The sequence below is a fragment of the Coturnix japonica genome, chromosome 1, assembly GCF_054131305.1.
Source record: "Coturnix japonica strain WE chromosome 1, WE-NBRP24, whole genome shotgun sequence".
Classification (NCBI taxonomy): domain Eukaryota; kingdom Metazoa; phylum Chordata; class Aves; order Galliformes; family Phasianidae; genus Coturnix; species Coturnix japonica.
The window spans coordinates 52,018,555-52,039,304 of NC_140663.1; the positions used below are offsets into that span (position 1 = coordinate 52,018,555).

Consider the following 20,750-nt stretch of genomic DNA (forward strand, 5'->3'; position numbering starts at 1 on the left):
CTCTGAGTGTTTATTTCATCTTGCCGTGGGGCTGGAGGGTTGTGGTGGGTGGGTGGAGGACTTGGGGGGAGGTAGGAGGGCTGTGAGAGCCAGGAGGAGGAGAGGGGACTCCTCCTTGTCCCCAGGAGCAGGGCACAGCGCGTGAGGGCTGGAGATAACAGTGTGGGCGGGAGGTGGTGCGGGCCATTGGGGTGGGGTTGAATGATGCTGCCACCAAGGGCTTGGCGCAGCACCAAGGACCCGCAACGTCCCAACCCACGGGGCTGGCTGAGAGCCCACGGGACGGACGGCCCTACTGCTCCGTTCCAAGTCCTTGGACATCACCCCCAGGCATGTTGTGCCTAAACTCCCAGGGCACAGGGGCTTCACCTTCCTGGCTCTTCCTTCCATTCCATTGCTCTGATGTTCCTAAATGACTCAGGTAAGTGTTTCCCAAACCTCTGAGGCACAGGGGATCCCACTACAATACCTTGTAGTTCAGGGTGCTGAAATCCTTGGCCTGGAGGATTCTAATCCCTTTGTGCTCTTGTTCCTAAGGTCCTTGTACCAAAGGCTCCCAGACTCAGGTTGAAGAGCCCAAGCCCCTCTCTAGAGCCAGGTGCTTGGCCTTCTGGACATTAAGATCCTAAAACGTCCTGCTCATAGGACCTCTAGCCAGCTACCGTGGAGTGTAGAGGATCCCAATCCAGTTGGAATCCTTGTGTCTAAACCCAGTGGGTCACAAATCCCTTTGACCAAAAGACACTGGGATTCCTCAAACTTGAGTATATCTGGCAGGTGCTAAACCTCTCAGACCAAAGGTTTCACAGCCGCCTCAGCCGGTTACACACAAACCCATTGGGTTAAACCCTACAAGCCGTCGTTCCATTGACGCCGCAGGGTCCTAGGGCCCACCTCAGGAGCATTGCCCCTTTAAGGGAGGCTCGGCGCTGATGGGCGTGTCCGCAGGGCGCATCCTCATTGGCCGGCGGGGCGCCGCCCCCTGTCGCGGCGTGGCGCGGTGCGGCGATGTGGCGCGGGGCTGCGGTGCGTGCGGTGCGCGGTACCGGGGGGTCCCGGGCCGCCTCGGGGGCGGCGGCAGCGCAGCTCCGGCGGTGGCTGGAGGGAGAACTAGAGGGGATCCGCGGGGCCGGCACCTGGAAGAGCGAGAGAGTCATCGCCTCCCGCCAGGGCCCGCACCTACGGCTGGAGGGTGGCGGAGCCGGTGCGTGCGGGACGGAGGGGGAGTCCTTTGGGGCGGACGCTTAGTTCGACCGCTGTGTTTGGGTGTCTGTCTGCCGGCAGGGATCCTCAACTTCTGCGCCAACAACTACCTGGGGCTCTCCAGCCACCCGCAGGTCATCCGCGCCGCCGTGCAGGCCCTGGAGGAGTTCGGTGCCGGGCTCAGCTCTGTTCGCTTCATCTGTGGTACGCAGGTACCGGGCACCTCTTGTCTTTAAGTCCATTTGCCGTGCTTTTAGGGCCGTGTTTCTGAGCACCATTAACTTCTCCCACACACGCCTTTCCTGGATAATAGGTGGCTGTTTTCTGCTGTCAGCAGCAGGCAAGCAGAAACTTGCTCAACCCAAGCAGTGATGCTTGCTTCGCTTCCTTCTGTCCTCTCTTTAGAGCATACACAAGGACCTGGAGGAGAAGATCGCACGCTTCCACCAGCGGGAGGATGCCATTCTCTATGCCAGCTGCTTCGATGCCAACGCTGGCATCTTTGAGGTTCGGAGCGCTTCAGTTGTGCTGTGCAAGGAGGAGGGGAGCGTGTAGATGATGAAACAGCCCTCAGTAAACCATGGAGGGAGATTGGGAGGGAAGTGGAAAATTATGCGGCGTCAGCTGTAGTCAAAGGCAGCTTTGTCCTTGGCGCTGGCAAAGGCTGTTAGGTTTTGGATGAAGGGACACCCTGCAGGTCATAGAATCATAACATAGGTGGGTTGGAAGGGGGCTTAAAGGCTGTCCTGTTCCAACCCCATGCCGTGCACAGGGCGGCCACCCACCAGCTCAGGCTGCCCAGGGCCCCATCCAACCTGGCCTTGAATGTGGATGGGGCACCACAGCTCTGGGCAGCAGTGCTAGTCTGTCTTTGCCATTAAAGCTGATTTGATCTGTTTGGCATGGGCAGGCTCTGCTGACCCCAGAGGATGCGGTGCTGTCGGATGAGCTGAACCATGCATCCATCATCGATGGGATCCGCCTCTGTAAGGCCAACAAGTACCGCTACAAGCATATGGACATGCATGACTTGGAGGCCAAGCTGCAGGATGCACAGGTACCAGCACTGTGCTCCATCACATGGTGCAGCTGGGCAGGAACCAGCCTTGAAAGTTGCACTCAGCCCTTTCCCATCCCATAGAGTCATAGGATCATCAAGGTTGGAAAAGACCTCTAAGGTCATACAGTTCAACCCCCAGCCCATCCCCACCATGCCCACTGACCACGTCCCTCAGTGCCACATCCACACAGCTCTGAACACCTCCAGGGACGGTGACTGCACCACCTCCCTGGGCAGCCTGTGCCACTGCAGCACCGCTCATACTGAGAAGAAACCTTTCCTCATATCCAACCTGAACCTCCCTTAGTGCAACCTGAGGCTGTTACCTCTCATCCTATCGCTGTTGCCTGGGAGAAGAGTCCAACCCCCCGCTTCTCTACAACCTCCCTTCAGGTCGTTGTAGAGAATGAGAGAATCATAGAGTTATAACTGTGCCCTTTTTGGTGGTGGGAAAGCAGCTGGCTTCTACAACTAACATCCCGTTTTCATCCCCACCTTGGCTTGTTGTACCCACACCGTACAGCAGGTGGGGCAAGGGCTGTATCTCAGCCTCTTTCGCCATACCCAAGGTGACTGACCTTGTAACATTTGGTTCTCTCCCACAGAAACACCGCCTACGGCTGGTGGCCACTGATGGTGCCTTCTCTATGGATGGTGACATTGCACCCCTGAGGGAGATCTGCCAGCTGGCCCAGAAGTATGATGCCTTAGTCTTCATCGATGAGTGCCATGCCACGGGTTTCCTCGGTCCCAATGGCCGGTAAGGGGCTGCTTCACCTTTCACCACTATTAGAGACTCCCTTGGGTCTTGGAGGCTTTTTGGCAGCACCTTGCTGCCAAAACCTTGATGCTGTTGTCAAGAGAGCCAGTAGGGAGACAGAATGCCATACTCTGACTTGTCTTTTTGGGGTAGAGAACACAAAGCAGGAGAGCATATTGGACACATCCTGTTGGTTCCATCAGTGTAGACCTTGATGTGGGCACTGTGGACCTGCGTGTGTGTAGGGCAGTATATTGGTGACGTGCACAGCCAACCTCAAAGGATGATGGCTGCACCAATTGTATAGCTGTTTCTCCTGGCATATTCAAAGTGTTGCACATCAGAGGCACGTGCAAGTCCTACATTCAAGAATCACACTAGAGAGAGTGCGCTACTGAGACTATTCATGGGATCAGCAAGGTTGGAAAAGATCACTAGGTTCAGCAACCAGCAGCCCATCCCCACCATGCCCACTGACCACGTCCCTCAGTGCCACATCCACACGGCTCTGGAACACCTCCAGGGACGGTGACTGCACCACCTCCCTGGGCAGCCTGTGCCACTGCAGCACCACTGAACCTCCCTTAGTGCAACATGAGGCTGTTACCTCTCGTCCTAAAACACTTGTGGGAACTTTGTGCATTCTCCCATCTGGAAAAGGTGATGAACCCCTTTCTGTTATCTCAAGAAATTCCACCTTGGCCTCTCTGCAGGAGAAAGGAAAGGCAACGTTTGGGCTGAAAAAGCGCAGCAAAGTGTTTCTCCTTTATCAGAGGGGGGACACCAGATACTTGCCTTCCCCTTGAGGAAAAGAGCATCATTACAGGTGCATGCTGGCATGGTTGATGATATGACATTTCCTTTTTTGCAGGGGTACTGATGAGCTCCTGGGTGTGATGGACAAGGTCACCATCGTCAACTCTACCCTGGGAAAAGCTCTTGGAGGAGCTGCAGGTGATGGCATTTCCTTGTCTGAAGCCCTCCATGCCCTAAAGAGTTCAGTGTATGCTCTCCTTTTCCTACTCATGGCATGAGGCTCAGTCTGGGACTCTGCCTCAGGGCCAAGGGAGGTTCTGCTGAGTTCTTGACTTCACAGTGGAGTTGCTCTTGAGCTCAAGGTGGACGCTCTTGGTAAAAGACATCAGCTGTGATTTTTTTTTATGCCTGATCTATGATGTCTTCTGTAAGGAACAAGTTGCCCACTCTGAACAGGTCACCCCGAGGGTGCCTTGCCCATTTCCCTTTCCTCCCTCTGCAGGCGGGTACACAACAGGCCCCAAACCCCTCATCGATTTGCTCCGCCAGCGCTCCCGCCCCTACCTCTTCTCCAACAGCCTGCCCCCCGCCGTGGTGGGCTGTGCCTCCAAGGCCCTGGACTTGCTCATGGAGAGCAACGCCATCGCACAGTCTATGGCTGCCAAGACCCAACGGTGAGGGGCCATGCTTCTGCTCGCCTCTTCCTCTTGTGCCCGTGTGCGTGTCAGAGGGGAGATTTAGAATCACATTCAGCCCTTGGTGGCATGGGTTGTACTCACCCTCTCATTACTCTCACCAGGTTCAGGAGCAAGATGACAGCAGCTGGTTTCACCATCTCAGGAAAGGAGCATCCCATCTGCCCCGTCATGCTGGGGGATGCCCGGCTGGCTGCAGTGATGGCTGAGGACATGCTGAGCAGAGGTGAGTGAGGCAGGGAGTCATGCATGAAGGCACGTAGCACTGGAAGCAGGGAGCCAGAAGCCTTTCTGTCACCCACTGTCACCTAAGCCTTCCCTCCTGGCCAGCTCCAGCTCTCCGTGTTTTTCCTCTCCAGGCATTTACGTCATTGGCTTCAGCTACCCTGTGGTCCCCAAGGGCAAAGCCCGCATCCGGGTCCAAATCTCAGCTGTGCATAGTGACGAGGACATCGATCGCTGCGTGGAAGCCTTCATCGAGGTGGGACGGAAACATGGAGCACTGCCTTGAGCGGCTGTGAGACTCATCCCATAGTGTCCTGCCCACCACCAAGACAAGTGCCTGTGCCTAGGAGGTCTGAATGGCACACTGCTCAACACAGGACCCTGAGGCACTGCAGCCTGTGGGAGACTCTGGCTGTTACACTGTGCTAGCAGCATCATCTGTAGCATTAAAGACTTCCTGCAGTGCAGTGAGTAGTTGTATGGCTCTTGCATTCTCATACAGCCCATACACCACAGCCCAGCAGCTGGCCATGAGGCTTTACATCTGGGGCCAGAAACTGAGCAGGTGATAGAAACCTGTAATTTCCTTCCATTGTGCACAATTTTCATGCAGCAGAGAACACACAGACAGCTGACAGCTCTGGATTTGTTCCTCTAAGCTGTGCTGGAGTGGTGCAGACACACACGGCTCCTGGGCATCTCAGCACAGCTTTATTTGAATCAAGATGTGTATCCTTCTATCTGTCCCCATGCTGATCTGAGTGTGATGCAGGGTGTGACCGTATCTGACTCAAACCAGAGCAATGGCTGCATGGCAGGAGGGGGGTTGGAATGGAGACCATCTGCAGAACGAGCTGCATCAAGTTAAGCCCCGTGGCCATGCAAAAGCAGGGGATGAGCTCCTCTTTTTAAATGTGACAGCACTAAGAGCTCAAGGAAATGTTTGCCTGGCCTCTCTTACTGCTTCAAGGCCAAATTCTGCAGCAGGCTGCGGGCTGCACAGCACTGGGAGCCGCAGTGCCAGGAAGGCACAAGGGTCAGGCTGGAAATGAATAGCACAGCCGTCACTGACTGCAGGAGGTGTGGTAGTGCTTTGTTCCCAGGCAAACCCTCCAGCTTGTATTTCTTCAATGCGTAGGGCTGGTTTGTGTTTTTTTATGGCTTTTAGACCAGAAAGCAGAGGGCTTTTTTTCTCTGGGCTGTTTCCTAGAATGAGCCATTCCAGGTGGATCCATCGCTGTCCTGGGCTGTCACCCTCTGCATGACTGATATGGGGTATGTGTGAGTCCCCCATCACCCCCATCCCACTCTCAGATGCACATGAACACTTCCAGCTCTGGGCTCACACCTCCACCCACACTCACTGTGCCACCACAGCCCAGTCCCAAGCCTACCCCTCTTCCAACCCACCATGGTGACCACCCTGAGGTTCAACCCACCTCTCCCCGTGGCTTTGTTGCACCTCATCTCTGCTTCCACAGGCATGTATGGCCAGACACGGGCTGATGGTTGGACTCCACGATCTTAGTGGTCTTTCCAATCTGCATGACTCTACGATTCTCAGGCCCGCACCACCCCATCTTAAATCAAACCCTACATGCATCCAAATCCACCCAACAATCAAACACCCGTAAGAGGCCCGTTTGGCTTTCAGCCCTTTATTTCCCACCCCCTCAGCGGCAGGAGCACTTGCAGGCCACCACCACGGGGTAGGGGATCTGCCTCCATGCGCATTGCGGTGGCCCAGGGGGCCGGGCGGCCCAGCAGTGCCAAGCCAGCAGCTTGAGGTGTGTGAGCTGGGCTGGGCGACATGCCATGCCTGGGGGCCACGAGCAGGAGGGAGGGCTGTTCCCACAGGCGGTGTGTCGCACCCAGCGGGGCCAGAAGACGGGCCCCAGGTCCACCCATGTGGAGGTGAGGCGGCACAAGGCTCTTTCCACCAGCCAGCGCCTCAGAGACCGCGCCATGTCGACGGGCAGCTCTGGGGGCAGCTCCATCCCCTCCACCTCCCTCCACAGCTTGCGGCGGTACCGCCCGCTGCCCTCTGCCAGCTCCCGGCTCATGGTTTCCAGATCCTCCTTGGCGCTGAGGTTGCGGCCTAGCGGCTCCTCGGATGACATCCAGAAGGGGTCGAAGGCTGGGCCCAGCAGCCGGCGCAGTCGGCCGGGCCGCAGGTGGCGAGGTTTGGGAGCGTAGCGATAGTCCTCAGGGGAGAGCGACAGGCTGTAGGGCCGCACGGGGGCCGAAGGGCGGCCACGCAGCAAGTGGGCAGTAGGGTCGGAGGTGCTGAATGGCAGTGGCAGTGGCTCCCGGGGGTCTTCCAGGCCAGTGGCAAGCAGTGGCAGCAGGCAGAGGAGTAGCAGGAGGCAGCAGTAGGGGCCCTGCATGGCGAGTGGTGCTGTGGGACGTGGCAGGCAGGCAGCCACGTGCCCTGGGTTATCGGCGCGTCCCGAGCACGGCCTTCCCCTTTTCCTTGGTTGTGGATGATGATATCCGTCTGCCCGCCCGCCCGCATGGGGATGCTTTGCTCCCTGCTGACATCAGCAGGTGGCGGAGCCTCCCACCAGACCGAGGTGCGAGATAGGGCAGCAGGACCCCACTTCTGCCTCTTTTTTTCCCCCACATACCTCCAACTGTGCTGCCGCTGGGAGAATAGGCTGCCATGGAGGGGAAGAATCCAGTGCCTCCTTCTCCTCCTCCCCATCCTGCCCCATGGCTGTGCTTGATGAGGCAGGCTGGACCTTCCCAGCGAAGGGAAGCTGCCAGCTTTGAGGTCTTGCTGAGAAAGGATCACATAACCACACTCATCCCCACCCCAGGGATGTGTCCCATTCCAGAAGGGCGGCTGGACCAGTGGTGGGAGGGCTGTGTGGGCTACAGCTGCTTCTTGTGAGCAGACAGAGCACACACTGTCCCAGGTGGTGATAACAAAGCTGGACGCCTGGAGGTGCCCTCACTTGGACAGCCTGTCCTCCCTCTCCAGGGAGGGAAATGCTGGTGAGAGGTCAGACCTGCTCTAGACAGAGAACAAAACTCGCTTCAAAATCCAACCCCAGGTCTGAGACTTCATCTGCTCTGTGCCACAGCACTTTTCGCCATGCCACCAGCAATTAATTAACAGCTAAAAATAGCAATTATTTGCTCATTCTTCACAGGACTTAGACCCATATCCCAAGGATGAGGTAGGGGTCTGGCAGGCTGAGACATCCACACTCCCTGGAAACGTAGGGAAACGCATCCCAGGCACCTAGAGGTGGGAGATCTGTGGGATCCTGCCCACCTGCATCCTCCCATTCACACAGCCCCCCTCTCCCTTGGTGGAAGCACCTGAACCCACAGGAAGGCTGGGAAGAGAGGAGTTAACTCCAAACCCAACCTCAGGGAGAGGGGAAAAAAATATTACAGAGAGAGATCAATGGATCAGCAGCTAAAGCAGAGGGAGGGAAAGGGAGGGGAGAGAGAACGTGCAAGGAGCTCCAGAAGGAGAAAGCTTAGTGCGAGAGCGAGAAGAGGGAGCAGGGGGACCGGGGATGCAGCAGAGCGTCAGGCATTGCTGACAGCACTGCTAGAAGAAACTGTCCGTGTCCCACATCGTGCTGATGAAGGTCTGCCTCCTCCTCACTGCCGCTGCCTACGCTTTTCTGGAGGTCTTCCCAGAGCAAGCGGAGAAGCTACAGGCCTTTCCTTGCAAAGGTGAGTGCCAGTTATCCAAGCCTCAGGATGAGCCCAGAGCTGCCCCATAGCCTACGTGCAAGGGGTGTGCCCAGAGGGAGACTGCAGTCTTCTGCTTGTGCAAGAAGGTCCCACAGGACCAGGGCAGAGGAGCTGGGAACTCACCAGTGGGACAGAGGGGAGTGCAGAGGCAGAGATGAGTTTTCAGTGCTGTTCTGAATGTGCTGGGAAGAAGTGGCACGAGCAGAGAGATAGGGCAGTGTGGGGTGAAAGAGCTTGCATGACCCGAAAAGAGTTAATTGCATGTCAACTGTTGCTAGATAACCGTGCCTTTCCATCTTGACTGCTGCACGGCGAAGGACAATTTGTTCTAATGAAAGAACAAGAAGGCAAAGGTTCGTTAGGAGATAAGGTGTTTGTGCTCCTTGTCTGTGTATGGTGGTGTGCAGTGCTGGAAGAAGTTTGGCCACAAATTGCAGCACCCTGCTCTTTGACTTTGGGAGATAAATCACTCCCTTGTTATGACTACTGTACTGTGTTTTGGGCAGCTCCAAGGTCTGCCCCCCACTCTTTCCCATGTCGCAGGGAGAGATGCAGAGCTGTGCAAAGAGCAGAGATCAACTGGAGAACGTGAGTGAGTACTGATAGGGGCCAGGGACAAGATAGGACCTAGCAGCCAAATTCCTCTTGCCTGCACAACCCATAGGGCTAACAAAGCCCCAAACCCACAGACCAAACACATCACAACTGTTTTTCTTGGAGATACTTTGAACTCTGAATTGAAAACACATTAAATATGATACAGTACAATGCAGATTGTTTTCTCCACAGTCCACACTGCCAGTTTAGCCCATCCAGCCCATTACCTCCTATCAGCATCAGAATTACTGCCCTTAGTCACAGGTCCTCTGTGTAAAGCAGCTGCTGCAGGAGGAGTGGGGAGCAGTCACCTGTGGGATGGGGACAGCACCTTTGTGAGCACGGCATGATGCTTCTGCTGTAGAGTTCCTGCTGCTGGAAGTGTCTCAGCCCCATGTTCAGGGTGGCCATTCCTCTCAACCCCCCCTTCCCTATGTTCTTGCAGCCTGGCTGAGGTTGGTGGAACATCAGCTGGGATAAAGATTTGAAAACCTGAGGTTTAGCAGTGTACTGTATGTAGGAGGAATGCAGGAGAGGCCAAGTGGTGGAGCAGGGGGTCTTCCAAGGGAGCTGGGAGGTCAGCAGGTACTGTGATGGGTATGTGAATCTAGACTGTCTCTCTATGCACAGGGTCCCACTGTCAGAGAGGGAGAGATGCCAGGGGGCTGGAATGCCTCCTCTGACAGCACAGAGCTGCCAGCCGCAGGGATCATCGTGCCCGTCATCTTCTCCCTCATCTTTCTTCTGGGCACTGTGGGGAACGGACTGGTGCTGGCTGTGCTGCTGCGGAATGGCCAAGTGAAGTACAACACCACCAACCTCTTCATCCTCAACCTGGCTGTGGCTGACCTCTGTTTCATCATTTGCTGCGTCCCATTCCAAGCCACCATTTACACCTTGGATGGGTGGCTCTTTGGGGCCTTTGCCTGCAAGGCTGTGCATTTCCTGATCTACCTCACCATGTACGCCAGCAGCTTCACCCTGGCTACGGTCTCCATTGACAGGCAAGTGTCCTCTGTAGGTTGAGTCCCTCAGCTCAGGGTCAATGTGTTTGCCACCCTTGAGCTAAGAAAAAGAAAGAAAAAGTCCAGCTACCCTACTGAGTGCCCTGTAAAGAGCAGGTTAGGTCACCCCAGTGTCGGGACCATCAGATTCATCTTTCCAATGTTACTCCATACCTCCCATACATTCTCCCAACTCCCAGCCAAGCTCTTGGTCTAGTTACTTGTCCTTTATTTTCCTTACTTGGGCAGAAGGACTGTAGGCATGCATTCAGGCTTCCGTCAAGCCAAGAATGCCAAATCCTCAGGGAAGCAATGCACCAGGGGAGAAACAGGTAGCTCTCTGTGTCCTATTTCAGTCCTCTTCCCTGACTCAAGAGGCATGTTGCTTGCCCTTTCTGAGCAATGCAGGCAGTAGAGATCCCAGATCCCATGTTGGGATGACACCATTCTTGCCATAATCCTCCTATCCAAGAGGTGAGGAAGGGGAGAGATTGGTGGCTACATAGGAATGGGTGCACAGAAGGCAGCTTCGTGGGGCAGAAGGGCAATGAGACATCTAACCCACACTGTGTTTGGTCTCTCCTTCCCCTCCCCACCAGGTACCTGGCCATTCGGTATCCACTGAAGTCCCGGGATCTCCGCACTACCCAAAATGCAGGAGTGGCCATTGTAATGATCTGGTTGCTGTCGCTACTCTTTGCAGGACCTTACCTCAGTTACTACCAGATTGTCCATTACCATGGGGTGCCCATCTGCGTCCCTGTCTGGGAGGACCAACGCCGAAAGATTCTGGACATCCTTACGTTTGTAGTTGGATACCTCTTACCCGTGACTGTAGTGAGCCTGGCATACGCCAGAACCATCAAGTTCCTGTGGACCTCTGTAGACCCTATAGAGAGGATCTCAGAGTCCCGGAAGGCCAAGCGTAAGGTCACCAAGATGATTGTGGCTGTGGCCATCCTGTTCTGCCTCTGCTGGCTTCCACACCATCTGGTTATCCTGTGCTTCTGGTTTGGACACTTTCCTTTCAACCGAGCCACTTATGCCTGCCGACTGGCTTCCCACTGCCTTTCATATGCCAATTCCTGCCTCAACCCAATCGTCTATGCGCTTGTCTCCAAGCATTTCCGAAAGCGTTTCAAGCAGGTCTTCACCTGCCTCTTCTTCCAGAACAAGAACAGGAAGAAGAGAACTGGAAATAAAGTCCATATGGTCACTGTGGGCAAAGGTTTCACTAACAGCACTGGCGGCTTCTGTGGAGGCAACACTGATCTGACTCAGGTCCCAAAGGAGAGCAGTAGGAAGAGGGACCCATGCCAGGGCATGGACTCACCAGCCACAAGAAGTTCAGAAGGAACTGCTGGAGGAGAAAAGCTTGGTAACAGCTGGCCATCTCCTAGCCAAGACCCCTCCAAGAAGGGCCTCAAGAGTGCCTGGCTGTTGATTACAAATGAGCAAACGCATCTAGGAATGGCACAATCCACCACATCAGTGCAGAGCAGAGGGACACATTAATGTGATGACATTTCTCATGGTTTGAGGGTAGTCCAAGTTCACCTTCCCTTCTCTGGCTTCTGCATCCAGATCAAAGAGGGCCAATGCTCTTTACCACGCTGAGTCTGTGCAAACTGCTTGGTTATACAACCTCTGCAGAACTCACTGGTCAAACCTCAATGATACCACCATGCCAAAGCAGGCGAAGAACTGAAGGGCTTGCATGCTGACACCTCTGTGTGCCCTTCCTGTGCACCCATGGCTTCTCTGCAGCTCAAAGGGGAAAGAACCGTCAGTCCAGGCTCTTCCCTTGTCCCTGCCCTTCCAGAAAGTACTCAATGGAGGTTTCCTAGAGCTCTGCCCTACTTAGCCTTTGATCTTGCAAGCAGATACTGCAGGACACTGTCCACTTCCTTGTGCTGCTTCCAGTTCTGAAATATTTCTTGGCTGTTATCCTCAGTTCTTCCTAAGCAACCCCCACAAATCCTCCTCCCACCATGTTGTTCTATCTGATTAATCTCTGCTTTATTTCTGTTCACCTTTTGCAAATTCCTGAAGGACCGCTGCCTCCTCTTTGTTCTTTACATGGAGTTTCATCCCTTCCTTCAGGGGCTGTCGCTCTCTGAGCAGTGATGTAATTTGGCAGCATTAGCGCTGTTTTTGTGCTTTACTGACTTGGCAAGATATTCTTCTCCATGAAATGAAAATCATGATTGCACTCATGGCTCAATCTTAAATCCTCACTGTTCCTTTCTATGTGGCGGAGAGAGCTTCCAGGAGGGTGCAAGGCCACCACCACTCAATGGGTTGGAACATCTTCCTCACTGCAGGATCGCCATGGGACTGATGTCCTCCTGGGAGTGCAACTTGTTTGTTCCTCATTGGCCCCCCTGCTTTGAGCAGCTGTGGAAGAGACTTTGGTTGTAGTTACTACTGAATGACACCCTGTAGTAGTACGGTCCCAAACCTGACCCTGGGAAGAATGGAAATGGGGGATGGGGAGGCCATGAAATCAGGTTCGCAGAGGGTGCAGGAATTTCTCCCTTTCTTAACCTGAATAAACCCCAGCAATTTCCTTCTGCTAAGTTTGATGTGTGCTGAATGCAAACTCTGCCAGTGCAGCATGGACTGCTGGAGGCTGTACAAGCTGGTGGGAGTCCTTCACAGGGACAGAAAGAGATGGTGAGATGGTAGGGCAGAGGGGCGAGGAAGACAAGCAGGCATACAGCAGGCGTGTGCATGGAGATAACCCTCCAAGCAAAGCCCTGTGGGAGGGGATACAGAGACCAAATGCTGCAGCAGACTCCAGGCTGTGGGAGATCTGGAGGGAGCGCACTGCTCACTTCATAGCTAATTCATACAGAAGAGTAATGCTGGGAGCCCCAGCTGGCAGAGAGGAGCCCTTAACTGCCAGCCCACTGCCAACCTCCTGTGCCAAATGCTAAATCACTGGAGGCAGTGCAGCTCAGTCAGCACTGTCCTGATCTGCACAGACACGCTGTCCTTGCTTGCTCCCACACACCATGGGACCTTTGATAAGCATTTGGAAGCTGCAGCATTAGGTGAAGAGCTTACAGACCTGTCCTTGTCCTTTGACACTCTCAGAGCTGTGAGCATAATATGGAAGGGATGAGGGGACATGCAATAACGGGAACATGGCTTAGCAGAGCCCTGCTGTGCACAAGCCATGCAGCAGAGCTACAAGCCCTCATTATCCCTCTTCTCTTGCCCTCCCCTGCTTCTGCTTACGTGAATCTTCCCTTATTGCTTGCTCTGCTCGCTTGTTTAATTCCCAGGTGACGTGGCACTTCAATGTGTGCTGACGCTGTAGCACAGCTCAGCAGCAAGGACACCCCATTCCCCATGCTGGAGCCAACCCGGCTGCTGAACTGGGAATTGTTTTTCTTTTCACATTCAAGCACTTGATGTTGTTTTCTGCACCTTGAACCTCCCACGCCTCTCATCGTGCTGGAACATCTGCACTGTTTCTAGAACTGTGGATGCATTTCACAGCCCAAAGCATTGGAGAAAGAAGGGAATAGCAGTTGGGAGTGGTGATGCTCTGACCTTGAAACTTTCTAATAAAGGGGGAAACCTAAATGACGTGGGACAAAAAGGATGGGGGACACCATAGGAGAAGGCACATTTATCACCTCTGCAAGCTGTGGCTCGCATTCATTCATTCAGCCCGGGTCTAAGAACCTGCATTTTTGAGGAGTACATGAGCAGGAGGCCCAATAGCCAAGAGGGAATTCCAGTTCGCCCAGTAACAACACACATGCTCCAACTGGTCCATCAGCTTAAAGGCAGAGAGGTAAAGGTGTCATGTCCTTGATATAAAGCTGTCACTAATTAAAGTCAATTGAGCTCCTTGCTCAAATGCTGTTCTCATAGTCTCCCCTACAGACTGATTAGCAATCAGCAGTCTCTGCTAGCAGCTTTTCAACTTAATTCATGATTACTTGTCATGGTTCAGGCTGATGAGCTCGGCTTTAAACTTGCAGGGGCTGCCACACCTGGGACGTGCTGAGTGTGGAGCAGCAGGGACAGGAGCAGGGAGGGCAGATCCAATGGAAGAAGGAAAATGATGATTAAAGAGACCCTGGTTGAGCTATTTGCCCTATCTCCTTTATCAGCTTCTTAATCAAAACTGCTGATTCTCCTACCTTGTCATCTTGTTGAGCTGCCTGGGGCTGCTCTCCCACACTGCCCGGGTGCAGTGTACAAAGAAAACATCTTATTGCCTGTACCTTTCTGTGATAGAGGTGATGAAATCCATCTCACTCACTGAATGAGCGGAGGAAGCAGATGAAAGGCTGGCAGGTTTGCAGGGATGCTTCGTAGGGCTTCCTTAGCAGCAAAGAGGATAATTACCGTGATGGATTTGGAGTCTGCTAGAAAGGCAAAAGTGAAGGAAGTAATGCAGTTCAGATGTTGGCTTGATACCCTGGAGTTTAATTATCTGAACTGCTGAAGACTAAAAAGCAACAGATTCTTGGTGCTTGTGCATACCGCAGCACACTTCACATTCACCGGCGTGGGCGAGCAGCTGCTGCAGAGAAAGACCTTTTGCTTAACAACATCCGTGACACTTTATTGGGAGGTTTGTACACAACTATTGCTTCTGCTTGAAGGAGCCAGGTCCTTAGACTGGCTGGTTTTATCCATGTCTTACAGCATGAACCCCCTGTGCAGGGCTGAGGGACTGGAGAGGTCACTGCTGGGCTCAGTGGCTGCAGGTTCAGCGTGTCACTGCAGAGCCATGCTGTGAATGAAGAGGGAAACTGAGTGCATGAGCAAGGCCTTGGGTCAAGTCCTGTCTGCCAGGAAACGCTGGCACTGTGGCCCAGAGGGGGACCTAAAACATGCTGCTTAGCAATGTAAGGCAAGGGAAACGGGGAGGTTGGGCCAAGTGTAACTTCAGCATAAACAGCAGAGGGAAGACGGTGGTGTTGTTTGCATTGTTACTGCAACAGACACCTCTGGTATAGACTGAAAGCAAGGGAAATAACTCACTGCTTCCTGCTGCACTCCCACCTCTCCACTCCAAGCGTACAGTCAAGAGCAGTCATGGAAAAACTCCAGCACCAGGCAAAACAAAGACTTGAAGAGCTGTGGGCAGCAACATCCTGAGCACTCAAGCTAAAAGCTTAGCTCTGAATCTCAGCTAAGTGCGTTCCTGGTTGCAAGGAAAGCTTCCAAGCTGCATCTAGTTTGCAGACATCAGCAGCAGCCAAGGCAACTGCAACGATAAGAGCACCCCAGCCGCCTGCTCTTTGGCACCTTAATGGTCTCCTCAGCAACAAGGTTGTTGACTGCAAAAGCGTTGACTGCCAAGCGTACGTGGACACGAAGCTTAGTCTGCCGCAGTCACAGACAGACAGAACAGGACGGGATGAACACAAGAGGCCGCCTGCTCCTCACCCGGGGACCACACTGTAAAGCCCCCTGCCCACACATTAAGGGGCTGAGGAGATGGGGAGCAACAGCTCTTCACAGCACAGCCACTTTTGTGGGCACAAAGCATGTCACTTCCCAGCTAGATGCAGTCCCCCGAGGTTCTCTTCCCCTCTGTTTGTACACAGCTAACACAGCAACTAACTAGATTTTAAGTTTGGATTTCTTGGCTGCGGGAGCTGAGATTAGAAGGTGAGTCAGCAGCTGTGTACTCTGGTCTGCAAACAGGCCGGTGTTTGAATTCAAACACTTCTGTGTTGTCACATTCAATTTCAGCATTGCAATTGGGAGTAGCAGTTACCGAACCCGATGCTGTGCCCACGGCCTGGAACGTCAGTAAAGAGGAATGAGCTGCTCTGAAAAGAGAGAACTGGACAGGGAGTTCAAAAAAGGCTGACAGGATTTTATTGAAGTTTGAAATACAAAAAGGTCAGATTGTCTCCCACCCCCTCAGAATCCTTTCCATCCAGCACATCATAACAGAGTACCAGCACTCACAGTGACAGCCCCAGCTGGCACAGCTTCCAGCACACCTAGAACAATGTGTATTATCATAGAATCATAGCATGGCCTGGGTTGATAAGGACCACAATGATCACACGGTTTCAACCCCCTGCTGTGTGCAGGGTCACCAAGCACCAGACCAGGCTGCCCAGAGCCACATCCAGCCTGGCCTTTTATGCCTGCAGGGATGGGGCATCCACAGCCTCCTTGGGCAACCTGTTCCATCTCCAAGATTTCACAGATTCCTGCTTCAAAGCAAAACTACCACGTCTGTTACTAATCACAGACAGCAGCAAGGGCGATTCCCTGCATCCTCCATAGCTGCATTACTCCGGGCTCCCAGCAGAGGTCGTTACTCATTCCTCAGGCTGAAATTCAGACCATGGAGCAGGAAATCCACATTGGGCATCAGGTCAGTTTGGGGTTTGGTGATACTAAGGCAGCCACATATCCACCTCCACCCCAGCCCAACGATGTGGGGGCACCTTCTGTTGCTACTGGACCTCTGGCCCGAAACAGCCAGTAGTGGGAAACAGAAAAATCATTTAGGATGAGCTTGGTGCTTTTTTTTCCCCTACAAATAAAATTTAGATGTATGCCTAAAACTGCTCTAGGATGAAGTCATACCCTAACCCTCATCATTGCATCAGGGTAGCTCTGGGCTGATGCCTACCTGGGTATTCTTCACAAGTGTTTCACTCTATGATTTAAGCATTGACTTTCAGCAGTGTCAGGCCCAGTGGAAGCTGTTAGTCTGATTAAAAGCACTGTATCCCACACCTGACCTGCCAGATACCCTGCAGGCTCTGGGGAAGTTTAGGATTAAATCTCAGTGCATGCTTCTTAAGGCAATATGTTTGCTCAGCTGCTAGCACACAAAATTAAGGACATGTTATTCCTATAGCACAATGCCTTCCATTGTCCAAAACACCCACTTCCCACCCCCCCAAGCAGTTCAATACTGCTGTGGTGGCAAAAGATGCCTGTTGCAAGCAGATAGATCTGTGATGCTGGCGATTATCCACGGCATTAACCACCACCTACATTGAACTGGAGTGCTGTCGAGAAGGCAGGATACCTCTGCTGTGGAACGGGTACCCTATTCAGTGTCAGTCTATTATTACTCTCTTGTCCAAATCTTACTGCCTCCTCATGAGGCAACCGTGGCAGCACCATGAGGGCTTGCAAAGTCTATTCAGAGATGTAGGCCTTCTTCTCTAAGGCTTCTCCTTCAGGATCACAGAGATGACTTGGAAGCCTGTTACCTCTTCTCCATCTGCATCTGCAGGCTGAGTGATGTGAAACTGGCCAGAAGGTCTGTAACCTCATCCACCTGTCAGAAGGAAACAGTTGGCCATCAGGAACAGGAACACAGCTGCCCACCGCCACAGAAGAAACCCCCATGCGGCAAGGACTACTCTTCCACCAGGATCACCAGTAATGCCCAGTACAACAACTCCTGGTTCCACAATCATGCTCAAAAAAGTCCTGATCTAAGGCAAAAGGAGCTTCTGCCCCTTCCTCAGGATGCTTGAATTCTACCTCAGGCAATACAGCCAGCCCTTAAATAGAAGTGCGTTCACACATTACCCAGAACTCAACAATGAATACTTGTTCTGGCCTTTAAAATGTTTGCCCCCTCAATCGATCTGATCTTCAGCTTTCTCTGCTAAGCTGCCAGGCACAGTAACACTCTACATTTTGAATTCCAAACAAAGGAGTCATCATTTATCCTGGCTACTTCACCCAGCAACAACACATCCACAAGCATGTCTTCAATGTCACCTCGTTTAAGTAGCTGAATTCTCCTGAACACACAAGTCACAGCAGAAATAGGTGAGTCACAGTAGCTCAGCACTACCTACCTGCTCCTTTGTGCTGGTCATCTGTAGCTTAGAGCAGAGGTCATCCAGCTGTTCCTTTTGCTCGTGCCTTCCTAGACGGTCCAGGTATTCCCGCAACATCTGGATAATCTGAAACCATCAGGAAGAAGAGGAAACCATCAGACAGCAGCATCAGGGTAGGATGCTTTTATGAAGAACAGCTGAACTGCCAAGCACAGACCTGATGCTGAGGTATGTGGCTGAGTACATGACCCATAGAAAAGCAGCAGGGATTTCCCAATCCTGCAGGATCTGCTTGTGCACAAAGAATAAAAACCCTAATGGCTGCTCTATGGCTCCTGAAGTAATGCCCGCACCTCATATATGTGAGGCAGCATCGTGACTGCTTTTCTCTCCCATGTCCCCACATATGAGAGCACTGCAGACTGCACTGAGAACACACCACAAAATAGAGTCCCAGCTGAAATGTGTGTCATGGCAACTACTCCATGCTGTGGTCCCTCTCCTGCTACAGGGTCTCTGTGGTATTGATTGCTGAAGAAAAGAGAGAGCTCCATACGGTGTGAGAAGACATTCAATGCTTGGCCTACCACAGCCAAGAGGTCACACAAAAATCGAAAGCAGTAGTTGGAAAAAATAATCAATGTATCTGAAAACAAAAGGAAAAAGCCCAACTTTCCCCGGATAAGCTGAAAGCCTGGAGATAGGTAATTAAAACAACTGCTAAATGATCCTTGACTGAAAGGACACAGGAGGCTGTCAGAAGCTGCAGAGCCTTACCAGAACATGGGGCTGTTTCTGTTACCTGTTTCACTTCAAGGCGAACTGCCTCCAGGCTGTGGGAGATTCCTTCCTGTAAGATGTTTAGCTTTGACTTAGCGAGGTGCAGTGGGGTTCTGCCAGCTCGATCCAAGGCATCGACTCTGGCCCCTGCAAATGCATGAGTAAGGGCAGAAAGAGAGGTCTTTAAGACTTGGTGTTCCTGGGGCAACACTGACAGGAGCAGGGCAGGAAAGGGCCAGGCAGTAATTGTTATAGAGGAAACGTTACCTCCGCGCAGCAACGTGGTGATGACGGGAACATGGTTCGTGCAGGCAGCTGGGGAGGGAAAACACAGGACACACAACTCAGAGGTACTAGCAAACAACAATGGAGTTTCTGCCATACAAAACAAAGGTTTTTCTGCCATAAAAAAGAGGAACAGCTCCACCATTAAGTATAACTCATGCTCAAGCTTGGATACTTTTGTTATGCATCTCGTGCTCCTCAGGATGGGCAGAGGGAGGGAAATGGATTTTCTCTAACTCTGACCTTTAAGTTCTCCTGAGAGGTGATGTGAATAAAATGCTAAGAATCCTAAGTCATTAAAGCTGGGGATGCATAGTGTGATGCAAGAGGAAAAAGGAAGATGCAGAGGACAAATAAAATGCAGCGGTCACCTCATTTCTCTGCATGCAAAGCTCATCTGACTGGCACTTACCCAAATGTAAAGGTGTGTTTCCCAGCCCATCTCTCTGATTTGGGTCAGCCCCGTGATCCAGAAGCAGTTGTACTGGAAGCAATAACACAGATACACGTTAATTCCTTCCCTCTGCCCCACTGACAGCACCTTAATGGTGTAAGAAAGTTCATTTAGCAGCGCGCTGCTGACCCACTGGTCCATGTGGCAGCTTGCAGGCTGCAGAAGGGATGTTTCTGTCCAGCTTACGCAGACAGTAAATGGAAAATGGATGACTGAAGATCCCCTTCCCACTCACCAATGTGATCATTGCCATTGCAGGAGGCAAAGTGCAGGGCTGTCCGGCCTTTGTCATCCGCAGCACAGGGGTCAGTTCCATCCTCCAGCAGTTGCTGCACTGGCAGTGCCAAGAAAGAAAAGGATGCAGGTAAGTTGAAGGGACACCTGATCAGAAAGGGGTGATGCTACCAGCTCTTCTGCAGGTAAGTACGGACCCTGCACAAGGTCAGAGCTCACAGATGAATGCATCCATCAGTTCACGAAACAAGGTGTACTGTAAAGCTGGAGGGTACAGCATCACCCCATCCTGTAATGCCAGGGGTTGTTACAAATCCCGTCTATTTCCGATTGTTCACAACATGGTCTGATAACAGGCAAAGGAGGAACAACGACAGGGGGCAAATGACATATGCCAGTATTGCTGATGAATGCTTAGGATCGAAACCCAGCTGACCTACAGTACATAGAAGTCAAGCGAGTCACAGAGCTGATGAGTGGGCAAAAGTTATGTACCAAAAAGCTGGAGTAACAGCTGATTGCTAATCTAGCCTGAGGCAGCTGGACCCAATACAGTGAAAAAATCAATATAACAATCAGTCTCACTCTGCTCAGAGAATGGAACAAAAGGCTCAAGAGAAGCAACTTCTAGATCTGCAGCAACTAAAGGGAGATTCCTGCAAACTACCTGCACCTTCCTCCTCCTCGTCCTCTGCTGAAACAAAGAGCTTTGAACAAACTGCCTTTCCAGGAAGTGGCTTCACATCAGGTTGAAGTCTCACCTGTGTCCAGGTCGTTGCCATTGGCAGCCTCACGCAGCCTCTTCAGGGCTGGGGAGGAAAGAAAGCCATTAGTGTGAAGCACGGAGGAGGAAGGGGGCAGGGGAGGAAGGGGGAACCCGCTCCCGCTGACCGTGGCTCTCCTTGCCCGTAGGCCCCAGGCGTCGGTGGATGCGGGCGGCCCTGCGCAGGCGGCGGGCCGGGATCTTGCCGGCAGGTTCCTCTCGCTGCCACAGGACGTGCAGGTAGCCGAGGGAGGCTTCCCCCGCCGCCCCTCCCAGCGCCATCCCGGCTCCCAGAGCGGACTCCGACTCCGTCCCCGCAGCAGACTCGGCCTCCATTCCCTCACGGGCCGGGCCGGGCGGTACGGGGTGTGAGGGGAGGGGCGGGAAGGGTCGTCGCTGACATGGTGCTGACGGGCAG

At 53.0% G+C, this 20,750-nt stretch overlaps 4 protein-coding genes across 10 annotated transcripts; 2 read left to right on the forward strand and 2 right to left on the reverse strand.

Annotated features, from left to right (window-relative positions):
* The first annotated feature begins 212 nt into the window (after positions 1 to 212).
* On the forward strand, positions 213 to 5,166 carry GCAT (glycine C-acetyltransferase). Of its 6 annotated transcripts, none has more exons than XM_085519576.1 (9): positions 213 to 421; positions 1,285 to 1,415; positions 1,609 to 1,710; positions 2,114 to 2,260; positions 2,869 to 3,023; positions 3,895 to 3,977; positions 4,282 to 4,453; positions 4,579 to 4,700; positions 4,834 to 5,166. In XM_085519576.1, the coding sequence occupies exons 1-9, from the start codon at positions 403 to 405 to the stop codon at positions 4,983 to 4,985; spliced, it is 1,083 nt and encodes a 360-aa protein (XP_085375702.1). In that variant the 5' UTR covers positions 213 to 402; the 3' UTR covers positions 4,986 to 5,166. The 6 variants fall into 6 exon arrangements, 3 of the variants coding, with proteins under 3 accessions (XP_085375702.1, XP_015718334.2, XP_085375697.1); XR_014935763.1 differs by lacking the exon at positions 213 to 421 and adding an exon at positions 985 to 1,204 and having other exon boundaries at positions 4,282 to 4,496; XM_015862848.3 differs by lacking the exon at positions 213 to 421 and adding an exon at positions 985 to 1,204.
* A 1,171-nt stretch (positions 5,167 to 6,337) lies between these two features.
* On the reverse strand, positions 6,338 to 8,287 carry LOC107313996 (noggin-like). 2 transcript variants are annotated; one of them, XM_015862810.3, is made up of 2 exons: positions 7,327 to 8,287; positions 6,338 to 7,080 (listed from the first exon to the last, which is right to left on the reverse strand). In XM_015862810.3, exons 1-2 carry the CDS (start codon positions 7,411 to 7,413, stop codon positions 6,373 to 6,375), a joined length of 795 nt encoding a protein of 264 aa, XP_015718296.2. In that variant the 5' UTR covers positions 7,414 to 8,287; the 3' UTR covers positions 6,338 to 6,372. The 2 variants fall into 2 exon arrangements, with proteins under 2 accessions (XP_015718296.2, XP_085375826.1); XM_085519700.1 differs by lacking the exon at positions 7,327 to 8,287 and having other exon boundaries at positions 6,338 to 7,230.
* On the forward strand, positions 8,156 to 11,614 carry GALR3 (galanin receptor 3). Its single transcript, XM_015862877.3, is given in 5 exon segments — positions 8,156 to 8,392; positions 9,641 to 10,014; positions 10,614 to 11,324; positions 11,326 to 11,434; positions 11,436 to 11,614. Coding segments are annotated over 4 exon segments (1,203 nt in total). The 5' UTR covers positions 8,156 to 8,392; positions 9,641 to 9,664; the 3' UTR covers positions 11,469 to 11,614.
* Positions 11,615 to 15,847: 4,233 nt separating this feature from the next.
* ANKRD54 (ankyrin repeat domain 54) lies at positions 15,848 to 20,695 on the reverse strand. Its single transcript, XM_015862901.2, has 8 exons — positions 20,461 to 20,695; positions 20,331 to 20,378; positions 19,571 to 19,669; positions 19,294 to 19,365; positions 18,864 to 18,911; positions 18,619 to 18,743; positions 17,835 to 17,942; positions 15,848 to 17,302 (listed from the first exon to the last, which is right to left on the reverse strand). Exons 1-8 carry the CDS (start codon positions 20,666 to 20,668, stop codon positions 17,231 to 17,233), a joined length of 780 nt encoding a protein of 259 aa, XP_015718387.1. The 5' UTR covers positions 20,669 to 20,695; the 3' UTR covers positions 15,848 to 17,230.
* Between the last annotated feature and the right edge of the window lie 55 nt (positions 20,696 to 20,750).

Excerpts from the sequence above, each read along its gene's own strand:
- ANKRD54 (XM_015862901.2), bottom strand. The coding sequence starts at position 20,668 with ATGGAGGCCGAGTCTGCTGCGGGGACGGAGTCGGAGTCCGCTCTGGGA. Across the intron at positions 17,943-18,618 it reads TTCGCCTTGAAGTGAAACAG|ATTATCCAGATGTTGCGGGA; the intron begins GTAACAGAAACA and ends TGATGGTTTCAG. Across the intron at positions 17,303-17,834 it reads TGACCAGCACAAAGGAGCAG|GTGGATGAGGTTACAGACCT; the intron begins GTAGGTAGTGCT and ends TCCTTCTGACAG.
- GCAT (XM_015862848.3), top strand. The coding sequence starts at position 1,009 with ATGTGGCGCGGGGCTGCGGTGCGTGCGGTGCGCGGTACCGGGGGGTCC. Across the intron at positions 2,261-2,868 it reads CCAAGCTGCAGGATGCACAG|AAACACCGCCTACGGCTGGT; the intron begins GTACCAGCACTG and ends TCTCTCCCACAG. Across the intron at positions 3,024-3,894 it reads TTCCTCGGTCCCAATGGCCG|GGGTACTGATGAGCTCCTGG; the intron begins GTAAGGGGCTGC and ends CCTTTTTTGCAG.
- LOC107313996 (XM_015862810.3), bottom strand. The coding sequence starts at position 7,413 with ATGGGGCAGGATGGGGAGGAGGAGAAGGAGGCACTGGATTCTTCCCCT. Across the intron at positions 7,081-7,326 it reads CAGCGGCAGCACAGTTGGAG|GGCCCCTACTGCTGCCTCCT; the intron begins GTATGTGGGGGA and ends CTCGCCATGCAG.